At 43.3% G+C, this 14,834-nt stretch overlaps 1 protein-coding gene across 1 annotated transcript in view; it reads right to left on the bottom strand.

The window, feature by feature from the left end:
• Positions 1-14,834, bottom strand: part of DROSHA (drosha ribonuclease III) — a 164,123-nt gene that overhangs the window by 91,725 nt on the left and 57,564 nt on the right. Inside the window, exons 15-18 of the mRNA XM_060774694.2 lie at positions 14,701-14,800; positions 11,403-11,510; positions 1,396-1,503; positions 495-633 (exon numbers count right to left, since the gene is read on the bottom strand). Of these exons, the coding sequence (XP_060630677.2) occupies positions 495-633; positions 1,396-1,503; positions 11,403-11,510; positions 14,701-14,800 (455 nt within the window). The remainder of the gene's footprint in view (positions 1-494; positions 634-1,395; positions 1,504-11,402; positions 11,511-14,700; positions 14,801-14,834) is intronic.

The raw sequence follows: 14,834 nt of genomic DNA, 5'->3' as shown, positions 1-14,834 counted from the left end.
TAGTGGACTGTTACAGACAGTCTGTTATATTCTTTCTGTTGTCCGACACACAGCTCCATCAAGCTTGTGAGGTAGCTTGATACCACCACTGTTAAACAGTGCTTCTGCTTTCAACCATGCCTGCAGGGCTATGGATCAACTACCTGGTTGCTATTTTTCCGTCTCAGTCTTGCTATTACTCATGGTTTCTAGTTTTCTGTATCCTTTAAAAGATCTGTCCTGGTCCTGCTCAAAAGCACAAAATGCCCTATTTTAGAAATTCTGCCTTAACAAGCACATCCTGTCATCCTGATGTACTAGAGATAGTTTATCAAAAAATGAATTCAGAATCCTTAGCTCACTTGCTCTGAAAGGCAGAACAGACCGAAAACTCTGCTTACTCACTGTACTATCACTTTGTCAAAGGGATTGAACATTCAGATCAAGAGAAAGCAGTGTGTGAAACAGTTTCCAACTATTTTAAACAATGATGCTAGAAAGGAGAGTGCAAGCACCTTTCTTCCTCATATGCATGTGATGGACTTTCCTGTCTCCATATTTGGGTTGCCGGATCCCACAGTTGGATAAGGAATTTCTTGCATGGTCTGGATTCATCCCAAAGTTTAAGTGGTGACTTGGATGAGTCATGGCAAGCTAAAACACAGAATCCAAAAAGCAAAACAAACTCAGAATCATGTATTACACTGAGGTTTTAACCATGACATTGGTCATGAAATTGTACAAGCTCATTCAGCCAAGCAAATTATGGTAAAGGATCATTTCTATAGTCATTTTGTAAAAATAACTGGTCAGAATTTTCACCTTTTATAGAACTTTACTCATACAAATGCTTCCAAGGCTCTACACGGTGACTGATAAATTGTTTCAAAGTCCACTAGCTTTATTTAGGGAATTATCATTGGGCATCTTGAGTTATTCTCATTCTTGGTGTCACACTTGAGGGCCCTTTGTAATCCACTTGTATTTTCTGCTGTGATTTTTTTTAATGCCAGGAGTGACTTGAGAAACTGGTGTGAGAGAATTGGCCGTCTGCAAGGATGTTGTCCAGGGGACGCTCAGATGTTTTGATGTTTTACCATCCTTGTGGGAGGCTTCTCTCATGTCCCTGCATGGGAATCTGGAGCTGACAGAGGGAGCTCAACTCACTCTCCCAGGATTCAGACCGGTTTCACCCATTGCGCCACCAGGAGCTCCTTATGCTGTGATACACATCTCTGTTTACTGCAAATCCTAGATGGGATAATATAGCAACAATCCTTTGACTCGTTCTCTTCTGACAGACTCAGGAAAAGTTACTTTTTTTGGACTAAATCCCCCAGAATTCCTAAGACTGCCTGGCTATGCTAAGTAAGGTTTTTGTTTTTGTTTTGTCTATGGAATTCAGCACTGGCTTACCTGCAATAAGCACCGGTCTTTAAATATATAGCCAATCAGTTTATCCAAATGCATGAGGCATTGATGGTAGCGGATGTGGTGAGTGAGGACTGGAAGCATCATTGCATGCTACAGAAAGAGAGACCATTATTCATTGTTATTCTTATCTGCACATGGCTTCACATTTACCACATATATTTCAGGCATTTAAGAGCTTCATATACATTGGGGTAGGAATTTTAGAATCTCCAAATGTTTAAGACCTACATTTCCATATAATATATTAGTAAACCTACTAGTAAGACACTAGAGGGGGTCCATAGGAATAGCCATGTTAGTCTCCATAAAAACATAAAAAGGAGAAAAGGGGGAGGAAAAACAAGAAATGCCACAGCTCATTTAAATCAAATTGTTTCTATTTTAGCACTGGCTTGGGTACCCACCGTTGCCCGGGTTATTTGAAAAAGTCAATTTTATTGTACTAAATGCATAAGGTTGTGGGTGAACTACAACTCACATCATATTATGTTAAAGACAAAAAACTCAATCAGTGCTGAAAGTTTGTTATGTTGGGCAAGTTTGCTCTGGATGCATTTTTGGTGGGGTTCAGTGTGCTCTCTGGCTGCAGGGTAATCTACAACTCCCACTATGGGTTAGTCAGTCCTCTCAAACCCTTACAGTAGATTGAGTTAGACATAGGGGTTCTATGTGCCAAGTGTAGTTCAGGTCCATCATTGGTGGAGGTCACAGTTTCTCTATTTGTGGGTGAACTACAACTTCCAGAATGGAAGGTCAGTTCCCCCCAAGCCCCTCCTGTAATAAAATTTTGGCATATTAGGTATGTGTGCCAAGTTTGGTCCAGATCCATTGGTATTTCAGTTCACGTGCTTTCAGGATGTAGGTGAACTACAACTCCCTCAAATCAAGGGGAATTTTTCACAAAGACGTCCAGTATTTTTTGCTGGTCATGGGAGCTCTGTGTGCCAAGTTTGGTCCAATTGTATCTTTGGTGGAGTTCAGAGTGCTCATTGATTGCAAGTGAACTATACGTCCCAGTACCTAAAACTCCAAAATGTCCAGGTCAATTCCCTTCAAACCCCACCAATATTCAAATTTGGGCATATTGGATATGCATGCCAAGTTTGGTCCAGATCCATCATTGTTTGTGTTTATAGTGCGCTCTGGATGTAGATGAACTACAATTCCTATACATCCCTCTAAAGATCTCTAGTATGTTTTCTTGGTCATGCGGGTTCTGTGTGCCAAATTAGTTCCAGGTCCATCGTTGCTGGCGTTCAGAGTGCTCTTAGATTGCAGGTGAACTATATATCCCAGGACCTATAATTCCTAAAAATCATGGTAATTCTCCCCAAACCTCTCTAGTATGTTCAGTTCTTGATCAATTCCTCTGTTTGCTGTGTCCCATAAAAAAGAGTAGGAGAGGGTTAAGGGAGAATCAGTGGGTGGGGCCATGAAAATTCCACACCAATGGAGAGTAAAAAACACTGGGATATCTGTGGTGGACATCTAGGATGGCATTGTCCCCACATGAAAGCCTTCATTTTGGTGATGGGCAGCATGGCATTTGTGGACACTGGCAAGGCTTTTGTACATGTTCATCGCACTCACTATAATCTGCAATGCCATTGGAGGGAAGGCCATTAGTGTCTCCTCGGCAGTGGGAGCTATAGATGTTTGTGGAAGTGGGATCCTGTCTGTGTAAGTGGACACCCTCCATCACATACACACATAAAGATTTTCACTTTATGTATACTTTGTATATAGGTGACTTTTTGCAAATATAAAACCCACTCCTTCAGCTAAAGTCCAGAGGAATATAAAAGGATCAAATATAAAGCACATTTTAACATAATCCCCCAAATGCATAAATATGCTTTACACCAGAGGCATTCACCAGTCTTACTCTACAATATGAAAGTATACTGTAAAAAGACAAGGTAAAAAAAAAAAAACATTGCTCATGAGTCTATTTAAGTATTCTGGATAACAGGAATGGGAAACCTGTGTTGGGCTCCTGGGCCTAAGAGTCTGAGTCAGTATGGTCAGTGGTCATGGATTATGGAAAACTATTTTTGGAGCGTCACAGGGTCTCCACCTTTGAGAAGTGATTTGTTTCAGCTCTTACAATTGAATAAAAGATCATGCATATATGAGTACAGGGTCTGAACAGGTTTATGAACTGGTTGACCCTGGCATTACAATAACTTTATTTTTATATCCCACCACCATCTTCCTGAAGGGACTCGGGGTGGCTTACAGATGGCACAAAGTGCCTAAAAACAAATCATTAAAATGAAGTACAATATAAAATACAATAAAATACATGTACATATAAAAACAAACTCAAACTCAATCAAACTGCAGTCATCTACCTGTAGCGCTAAGTTGCTGTAAACATGGCCAAGCTGTAAACAATAAGAATGAAATAAGTGCAATCTGCAGTAATGGAGAGAGGGCATGGATGTGCAAGGATGTGCGACTACTGCACAAGACAACCAGAGACTAAACATTCTCAAAAGATTGTTTGAAGAGCCACATCTTCAAGTCCCTACAAAAGGAGGACAGAGTGAAGGTTTTTGTTTAAGTCACCACAATGAGACTATCCAAAAAGGCAATATCTATGTAAAGAAAGTCCCGATACACTTATAAACACTGAGAAGGAGGCATAGGATGACATATGGAAGATCCTTCACACTCCCATATGTCCCACTGCATCATCAGAGTCTACGTGAATGCAAATGTTCAAGTCAAGAAGGAGATCAAACTAGGGCTTGGAAAAGGTTTTGGGGAAAAGGTTGAAGTACATCTCCCAGAATTTCCCAACCTACATATATAAAGTCCATGTAGTCTGGGGAAATCTGGAAGCTCTAGTTCAAAAAAGGAACTTCCCCAAGCCTCACTGAGTAAAGAAGGCTTTGTGAATTTCCTCTGGAGATTTTCCATGCATAGGGTCAGGAACCACCAGTGGTGCAATGGGATAAAGCCTTGTGCCGGCAGGATTGCTGACCGAAACATTGGCGGTTTGAATCCAGGAAGCAGAGTGAGCTTCCATCTGTCAGCTCCAGCTTCCCATGCAGGCACATGAGAGAAGCCTCCCACAGGATGGTAAAACAGGGCAGAGGTTATAGCCTATGTTGGATGGGGTTACACTCCCCTTGAAGACACAGGTTCGCAGCGTGGGAGTGATCCTGGATTCATCGCTGAGCCTGGAACGCCAGGAGAGCTTTTGCACTGTTAAAACTCGTGCACCAGCTGCGCCCGTACCTTGGGAAGTCTGATCTGGCCGCGATGGTCCACACACTGGTTACATCCCAAATAGATTACTGCAATGCGCTCTACGTGGGGCTGCCTTTGAAGACGGTTCGGAAACTTCAGCTAGTCCAACGGGCGGCAGCCAGATTACTAATCAGGGCGACATACAGGGAGCATACCACCCCCTGTTGTGCCAGCTCCATTGGCTGCCAGTCCATCTCCGAGCCCAATTCAAAGTGCTGGTTTTGACCTATAAAGCTCTATATCAGTGGCTAACAGCTGGTAAACCAGCTGGGATTTCTGGGAGTTGTAGGCCAAAAACATCTGGGGACCCAAGGTTGAGAAGCACCGCTCTATATGGTTCTGGCCTAGCTTACTTGTCCGAACACATCCACCCCTACATCCCATCTCGTAATCTGAGCTCATCGGGGAGGCCCTGCTCTCACTCCCATCAATTGCACAAATGCGTCTGGCGGAGACGAGAGACAGGGCCTTCTCTCGGAACACATTCCCAAATGAGGTAAGATCTGCTCCCTCCCTCCTGGATTTCAGAAAGACATTAAAATCATGGCTTTGGGACCAGGCCTTCGGACAGTAGATATTTGTTGAGTTGAAAGGACATGGACTAGAATGACAATACTAGTGTGTTGAATATAGGAACATGGAACAAGCTGGACATACTCTCGACCTTGTTTTTGTGGCGGACAACGAAATGATCAGAGTGGAAGAGCAAAACATCCTTCCAGTGTCATGGTCTGACCACCATCTGATCACTTTTAGACTTGCTGCGACCCTAAACCTTCGCAGGGGTGGAGGACAAATTAAGATGGTCCGCCCTAGGAGACTGATGGATCCGGATGGATTCCTGAGGAATCTTAGGGTTCTTCCTGCCTTGGAGCCTGGTGATTCTATCGACGCCTTGGTAACTCTCTATAATGGGGAGATGGCCAGGGCGTTAGATATGATCGCACCTGAACGCCCCATCTCGTTGCGTCGTGACAGGCCATCTCCTTGGTTCACCGAGGGGCTGGCTGTGATGAAGCATACGAGAAGGGGGCTAGAGCGCAAATGGAGGAAATCTCGAGTTGCATCTGATCGAACACGGGCTAGAGCCTCTCTTAAGGCATACTCCGTGGCCATACGGGCGGCCAGGAAGTCATTCACGACCGCTCGTATAGCATCTGCAGCAAATAGATCATCGGAGCTGTTTCGGGTCGTGGGAGAACTCCTCCACCCACCTGCGGTGGAGGAGGTCCCTGACGACCCCGCAGCTCGGTGTCGCGATTTCGCACACCATTTTGCAGATAAAGCCGCCCAGATACGCCTCGAGCTCGACTCCAATTCCATCGCAGTGCCAGAAGAGGTGACGGAGGCACCTGCTTGTCCAGTTTCATGGGATTCTTTTAGGCTTGTTCTCCCTGAAACAGTGGAGGAGATTCTTGGGGCTGTGAGAGCGACCACCTCATCTCTAGACCCATGCCCATCTTGGCTCATTAAATCAGCCAGAGGGGGGTTGCTTGATTGGTTTGTACTGATTGTCAACGCATCGCTGGAGCAAGGCATTTTTCCATCCAACTTGAAGCAGGCCGTGGTTCGTCCACTTATCAAAAAAGCTTCCCTTGACTCCACGGTGCTGAATAACTACAGGCCGATCTCCAACCTCCCCTTTTTGGGTAAGGTGCTGGAGAGGGTGGTCGCCTCTCAGCTTCAGGGTTTCCTGGACGATACCAACTACCTAGATCAGTCACAGTCTGGTTTCAGGCCTGGTCACGGCACCGAGACAGCCTTGGTCGCCTTGGTGGATGACCTCCGCAGAGAGCTGGACAGGGGGAGTGTGACTCTGCTGGTTCTCTTGGACATCTCAGCGGCTTTCGATACCATCGATCATGGTATCCTTCTGGGTCGTCTCTCCGGGATGGGCCTTGGGGGCACGGTTCTGTCGTGGCTCCAGTCCTTCCTGGAGGGACGAACTCAGATGGTGAAGCTGGGAGACGCCTGCTCTGACCCCTGGCCTTTGACCTGTGGGGTCCCGCAAGGCTCTATTCTGTCGCCCATGCTTTTTAACATCTACATGAAACCGCTGGGAGAGGTCATCCGGAGTTTTGGAGTTGGGTGCCATCTCTACGCGGATGACACACAACTCTACTACTCTTTTCCACCTAACTCCAAGGAGGCTTCTCGGGTCCTAGACGAGTGCCTGGCCGCTGTGTCGACCTGGATGAGGAAGAACAAGCTGAAGATCAATCCCGATAAGACAGAGGTCCTCCTGGTCGATTGCAAACCAGATCGGGGTATAGGGTGGTCACCTGTGTTGGACGGGGCTACACTCGCCCTGAAGCCACAGGTCCGCAGTTTGGGTGTCCTCCTGGATTCTTCGCTTACACTTGAGGCCCAGGTGTCGGCAGTATCCGGGAGGGCCTTTGCGCAACTGAGACTTGTGCGCCAGCTGCGACCGTACCTCGTGAAGGCGGATCTGGCCGGGGTGGTCCACGCCTTGGTCACCTCTAGAATGGATTACTGCAATGCGCTCTACGTGGGGCTGCCCTTGAAGACGGCTCGGAAACTACAATTGGTCCAGCGGGCAGCAGCCAGGATGCTAACTGGAGCTCATTGTCAAGAGAGGTCAACCCTCTTGTTCAAGGAGCTCCACTGGCTGCCATTTATTTTCCGAGCCCAATTCAAGGTGCAGGTGCTCACCTACAAAGCCCTGAACGGTTTGGGACCACCCTACCTACGTGACCGCATCTCCATCTACGAACCCACACGCTCGCTCCGGTCATCTGGGGAGGCCCTGCTCGTGATCCCACCCACGTCGCAAGCGCACTTGGTGGGGACACGTGACAGGGCCTTCTCTGTGGCGGCCCCCCGACTTTGGAACGCCCTCCCAAAAGAGCTCAGACAAGCCCTCACCCTAGCCGTCTTCAGAAGGAACCTAAAAACTTGGCTGTTCCGATGTGCCTTCCCAGACTAGGAATCCCCACCCCAAGTCCTAGTAGCACCTTAGCATAACAAATTGTTACTGCACATCGCACTTTTAATCCTACGTGCCTCCTACCATTCAGCACTTTTAACCCTTGTACCCCAGTGCGCCGGCCGAACCAGTTTTTAATAATGTCCTGATGTACTGTCTTGTTGTTATTTTGCTTATTGCTTGATCTACTTAGTGTTGTGGTGTTATGTTATTTTGCTTATTGTTTGATTTGCCTTGTTGTTGTGATGTTATACTTTCTATTGTATTGTGTTTGAGGCTTCGGCCTGTGTAAGCCGCATCGAGTCCTCCGGGAGATGCTAGCGGGGTACAAATAAAGTTAATAATAATAATAATAATAATAACAACCGATTATGAGATTGGATCTTGATTCTACCTATGAGATGCTAATGAGATGTTATAGTTATGTTTAACTGATTTTTTATTATATCATTGTTTTTAAACTGTTTTTAAACTCTTTTTATGATTGGATTTTGCTACTGTTAACCATTTTGAGTCGTCCAAGGGCTGAGAAAAGCGTTATATAAATGAAGTAAATAAATAAATAATAAATAATAATAAATAAAACATCCAAGCTTCCCCTAGGCAACATCTTTGGAGACAACCAATTCCCTCACACCAGAAGCGACTTGCAGTTTCTCAAGTCACTTCTGACATGAAAAAAAAGAAAACACATAGGGCCTGCCCCTGCTGCAGACATGGATCGTGTCCCACAAAGCCTGTTCACAATATATTGCCAGTGGTTGATTTAAAATCGTTAAACTGAAGCTATTATGATATAGAAGCAATCTGTTCAACCGGGAATGGAAAGAAAATAGCAAAGCAGTCATTTCAAACCACTCTGCATTAAACTTGCCCACAGCCTTGATAAAGACTCATTCAATTTTACCACTCTTTAACCTAGCGGAAAGCAAAATGGAAAAACACCAGTAGCAAGCTTTCATTAAAAAAACAGAAAGAGAGTCAGAGAACACGAGAGAGACTCTTCCTTTTGACCTCTCCTTGGGGAGATATAGCTATATATCTCAAAGACAATTGATTCTGCAATATAGCATAGCCCTTGGTCTTTGGCGCTTTGCCGCCTTTCCACGCAGAAAAGGATGGGAGAAAAAACAAAAGCCCAACACCATCTAACTAGGCAAACCACAAAGGCTTTTGAGGCTCTGCACAATTCCGTTTCCAAGAGTTAAAAGCCAGAAATATGCTGTTTGACTTGGATTCTCCATTAGTACATTTATTCTAGAAACACAAAAGCTATGAGGGAAACGTCTAGGGAGGGGGTTAGAAATGCGTCTATATGAATTCCCACTGATCTGTCTCAGTCTCAAAACAACTAAAGAATCAAAAATTAACAAGGCGGACAAAATGAGGTGCACTAATAATCCCTCTTGTTCCATTGTCCAACCAAGCTTTTTCCTTACTATTGCTGAGCAGCCGTCAATGCTTTGAACACGCTATGAAAACAACTTTCCTCATCCATTATGTTGCCTCCACCCCTTTTATATCTATATCTTATCTAGATATCTTCTGTATATTTAATAAAAATATGTGTGTATGTGGTTGGAGTGTCTACTTCCCCAGAGAGGCCCCTGCTTTCACAAACAGCTTTAAACCACAGTTTAAAGCCCTCCCTTCAATGACATTTCAGGTTATAGCGGGCGCCATGAACATGTAGCCCAGGGGCCCGGGGGCCGGATACGGCCCTCCAAGGTCATTTACCCGGCCCTCGCTCAGGGTCAACCTAAGTCTGAAATGACTTGAAAGCACACAACAACAACAATCCTATCTCATCAGCCAAAAGCAGGCCCACACTTCCCGTTGAAATACTAATGTTTATATTTGTTAAAATTGTTCTTCATTTTAATTATTGAATGTAAGTTTTTTTTGCACTACAAATAACATATATGCAGTGTGCATAGGAATTCATTCATTTTTTTTTTCAAAATATAATCCGGATGTCCAACAGTATGAGGGACTGTGACCTGGCCCTCTGTTTAAAAAGTTTGAGGACCCCTGATGTAGCCCAACCCCTGCCAATATTCTCCAAAAACACCATACCCCCCACCACCCAAGGAATGCTTTCATTTGAGGACAATTTCATCCTAGATTTTATGTGTTTCCTCCACCACAGACATCTCAGTTTTTCTGACTCTCTCCATTGGTGTGGAATTTGTATGATCCTGCCCACTGCCTCTCCTTTAACCGTTTCTTACTCTGCACAACAAAAAGAGCAGAACTAAGCAACTACTAAACATACTGGAGGAGTCTGGGGAATTGACTCCACATGATGGAAGTTGTAGTTCACCCTGCAGCAAATCAGAGCACTGTGACCTCCACTGACAATGGACCTGGACCACATTTGGCACACACAACCCCTATGACCAAAGAAAAATACTGGAGAGATTTGGGGGGAATTCACCTTGATTTATAGCTGTTGTAGGTACTGGGATTTATAATTCACTTGCAATCGAAGAGTACCCTGGACCGCATCAATGATAGCCCTGGACCTAACATGGCACACAAACCCCCATGACCACAGAAAAATACAGGAGGGCTTTGGGGGGAATTCATCTTGATTTATAGAAATTATAGTTCACCTACACCCAGAGAGCACTGTGAACACAAACAACGATACATCTGCACCAAATTCGACACATATACCCAATACATCAAAATCTGAATACTGATGGGTTTGGTATAGAATTGGCCTTCACATCTGTTAGTTGTGGGTACTGGGATTTATAGTTTGTTTGCAATCAAAGAGCACTCTGCACCTTACCGATGATTGCCCTGGACCTAACTTGGCACACAGAACCAGCATGACCAATTCTAAATCCTAGAGGGGTTTGAGGGGATCTGACTTCAATTCTGGAAGTTGTAGTTCACTTTTATCCAGAGACACTGTGATCACCACCAATGTCGGATCTGAAACAAATTTGGCACACAGAACCCCTATAACCAACTGAACCTTACTGGAGGGATTTGAGGGGATCGGCCCACCATAGTGGAGCTGTAATTTATCACATTGGACCCTACCATTGATGCATCTAGAGCAAACTTACCCAACATGACAAACTTTAACTTCTGATGGAGTTTCAAAGGATTAACCTGACATGATGTGAGCTTTACTTCACTCACAACCTTATGCATTTTGTAAAATAAATAAAAAAAGACTTTTTCAAATAACCTGGGCAGTGCCAGGTACGCAAGGTAACATGGGATAAATATATGCCCTCTTAGATTTCTTTTATTGCTTTTTTTTAAAATAAATGTATGCACATTTTCAAACTGCATGCATCACTTGAATGTATCCTCCCCAGCCCTAACTTAAATGTGTCTAATCAATGTTTGTGCACATTTACATATGTGGACATCTTTTTCTGCATGGTTTTTCAAATCCCCCGCTCCCCGAAGGTATCTGAGGCAATAGAACACTGTGAACGTTTCAGGACCTGCAAAGCCTACAAAGCCTTATAAAAAGAGAGATAAGAACAACATTCCTAATACATCCCAAATTATCCCCATTCATTTGGCTTACTTCTAAGTAGAATCCAAAGAAGGACTATCATCAGGGCCTCTTAACTTTTCCAAATCCCAAAACGTGCACTAAAATTGGGAAGCTAGAGGCTCTGCCCCAAAGCATTAGTGTCTCTGTATGTGCTTTCATGTTGTCTGTTAAGGTGTGGTGAAGACTTTCAGGTTCTAAAGACATGGTCAAAATAGGTTTTCTCCACCACCTAGCCATACAGAAAGAGACTCAACTCACCTGACAGACATCTGAGCGAATGCCTGTTTTCCAGAATCCTTGGCTGCTCAGCTCAACCGTCACTTCACGTCGCATGGTGTTTTTCTGCCTGATCTTCTGCAATGCTTCCTTGAAAGAGAAAAAAAAAGACACTTCGCTGAGAAATGCAAATCTTCCCACAAGAGTATAGAGGATGGATAAGGAACAGGTGGTCTTCCGGTTGTTGTTGCGATTGTGTGCTTTCAAGTCATTTCAGACCAATGGCGGCCTTAAGATTAAGATAACAAAGTTTTCTTGGCTAAATTTACACTGAAGAGTTACATTCTGTCCAAAGTCACTCAATGGGCTTCCATTGCTGCTATTATTATTATTATTATTATTATTATTATTATTATTATTATTTGAAACACAACAAGATGAGTCCACAGCAGACAAGATCACTTTCCTTGCTGTTGTATTGGATCACACGTCGGACACTTCCCAAGTGTCTAGGACTGTATAATGTATCAGCAAATAATGCATGCAGATCACAGTAAGGTGGCCTTTTGCAGCTGGCAGATGGTAATTTCGTCAGCACCGATTGTGTTTAAGTGCAGGGCAAGGTCTTTAGGCACTGCACCCAGTGTGCTGATCACCACTGGGACCACCTTTACTGGCTTGTCCCAGAGTCTTTGCAGTTCGATCCTTAAATCCTCATACCGTGTCAACTTTTCCAGTCCTTTCTCTTCAATCCTGCTGTCACCTGGGATTGCAACATCAATGATCCATACTTTGTTTTTTAACACAATTGTGAGGTCAAGAGTATTGTGCTCCAAAACTCTGTCTGAATTCAGAAGTCCCAGAGTAGCTTGACATATTCATTTTCTGTAACTTTTTCAGGCTTGTGATCCCACCAGTTCTTTGTTGTAGGCAGATGGTATTTGTGGCACAAGTTCCAATGAATCTGAGCAAAGGTGTTATGCCTCTGCTTGTAGCCTGTCTATGTGATCTTCTTGCAGCAGCTGAGGATGTGATCTATTGTTTCATCTGCTTACTTGCAGAGTCTACACTTAGGATACGTTGTCGACTTTTCTATTATTATTATTATTATTATTATTATTATTATTATTATTATTAAAATCAAATCAGTGAGCAATGAAATCTGCAAAAGTCAAACCCCAAATGTGGAGGGAAAACTGTATTTCTAGCACCCCTAAACAAGACATGCTAAAACGCCCAGTTCCAATATGGCTGCTAGAAGTCCTTGTGAACGGGGACTGGGTTAATGAAAATAGCCCATATTCATCCCATGGAAAAGAGTGAGTCATAAGAAAGGTTAAAGATTAATACATTTTACACGGCATACGCGTTTTGTGGCCCGTAGTCCACCTTTTAAGGTAACTCAGCATTATCAGCATGTTGCAGATGAGGACCTGAGAAACTACTTCACACTAGAGCTGACATTTGAACCAGAGAAACATTCACGGGAAAAGCAATCAGCCCAAGTGATAAAATCTGGAAACAGAGATCTACGTTGTAGTAAGTGATAAATGTCAAAGCAGCTCTTTCTCCTTTTGCCACAAAATGTAATCACTCGTAAACCCTATCTGCTACACTTTCAACAATAACTCATTCATTATTCCTCGGAGATCTTTTTTTCTTTTTTTAATAAAAATGTTATCATCTTCATTTGTTCTCCAGCGCAGCAATGTAAGACTTCACTAAAGTTAAAGATAGTCCGCTCTAACAGGGGGAAATAACACATCCTTCTTCAAAATGATAGCATGGGAGTTTTAGTGCTGCATCACAGGGGGGGAAAGCCCAAATGATTTTTTTTGGATTTAGAGTCCAGACTTGACAAATTCTTACTAAGAAAAGTGTCCCATTTACACTTCCAGATACTTAATTCTGAGCAAACATTCTCAGCTCACAATGTCAAAGATAGCAGAAATAAGAGTGGGCATCATCTTGCAATTTTATGCGAACATAACTGGGGATTACACAAACGCAGCGGCAGTTTTTCCTGGCATTGCATAAGGGGGTATTTGATACCCACTAATAGAACACTTTTATCAAACTGTACAACAAATGATTGTTAGTGTCCAAGTGAAGCCCTACTTCTGAGCCAAACAGTTGCTGACTATGTTAACAAACTAGACAAACTGGATGTGAAGAAACATAGAGCTCTTGAGCAGGATCACAATCCTTATCAGGTTGAAACACATTGAGGGGCTCCAGTTATCTTCTCCCGCTCACATATTGGCTTCCAAAAATAGAAGGTATGTGTATGTTTTTAACTAGAGAATGTGAGGAAGGAGAAAAAATCTATCATATGAATGGGAAGTGTCTATTCAAACAGCCCTGGATTTCACCAAGAAAAGGAAATGCATTATTATTATTATTATTATGTTTATATATGTGTGTGTGTATGTATGTATACACACACACACACACATACATACACGCTACTTTTTCCTCTCCACAAAGAGACTCAAAGCATCAAGTCTGTTTTCAAGAATCCCAAATACTAAAAAATACTTAATAATCCACTGGAAAGTGGCCATTGGTCCAACAATTAGACATAGTGTAGTAAAGGTAAAGGTAAAAATTTCCCCTGTCATTAAGTCTAGTTGTGTCTGACTCTAGGGAGTGGTGCTCATCTCCATTTCTAAGCCGAAGAGTCAGCGTTGTCCATAGACACCTCCAAAGTCATGTGGCCAGCATGACTGCATGGAGCGCCATAACCTTCCCGCAGAAGCAGTACCTATGGATCTATTCACATTTACATGTTTTCGAACTGCTAGGTTGGCATAAACTGGGGCTAACAGTGGGAGCTCACTCAACTTCCTGGATTTGAATCGCCAACCTTATGGTCAGCAAGTTCAGCAGCTCAGTGGTTTAACCTGCTGAGCCACCAGGGGGGCCCTTAGTCAAAGTCTACCTTCTATAAATCTTTTGCATCAAAGCTAGACCTGGGATTTTTGGAATCAAAACCAGAGTCTGCAAAAGTTATTTGTCAAGGATAATGGGAGCTGTAGTCCAAAAAGTAATTCCCTGTGACAGCTTAAATTCTCATCAAAACAGAATTTTGTGAATCTGAAATCATCCTGTTGTTAAAATTGAGTATGCAGATGAAATGAAAGCATTACAATCCACACAATCCTGGTAATAAATAAAACATTTAAACATTTCCATATTTCTAAAGAACTTTTTGTTTCACCATCCCCTTCTTTTAAAAGTTCAATATTCAAATTGATTGGCTTTGAAACTAAGGTAGCAACATTTTAAAAAAGCATTAGATTCAAACTCATGAATGAGCTTGGGCTAAACAACAACGTACCTCTCTTTGCACCAGTTTCTGCTTATCTGCCTGCTTCACTTTGGGGCTGTTAGCCAACAGGTGACGCAGCTTCACATAACTCTTCCAGAGTTTCTGGTACCTGACAAAGAACAGAAAATGGGAGATGGTGAGAG

Source organism: Anolis sagrei, chromosome 4 (genome assembly GCF_037176765.1).
Source record: "Anolis sagrei isolate rAnoSag1 chromosome 4, rAnoSag1.mat, whole genome shotgun sequence".
In the NCBI taxonomy this organism is placed as follows: Eukaryota; Metazoa; Chordata; class Lepidosauria; order Squamata; family Dactyloidae; genus Anolis; species Anolis sagrei.
The sequence above is the reverse complement of the archived record's forward strand: the minus strand, read 5'-3'. Positions and strand labels throughout refer to the sequence as shown.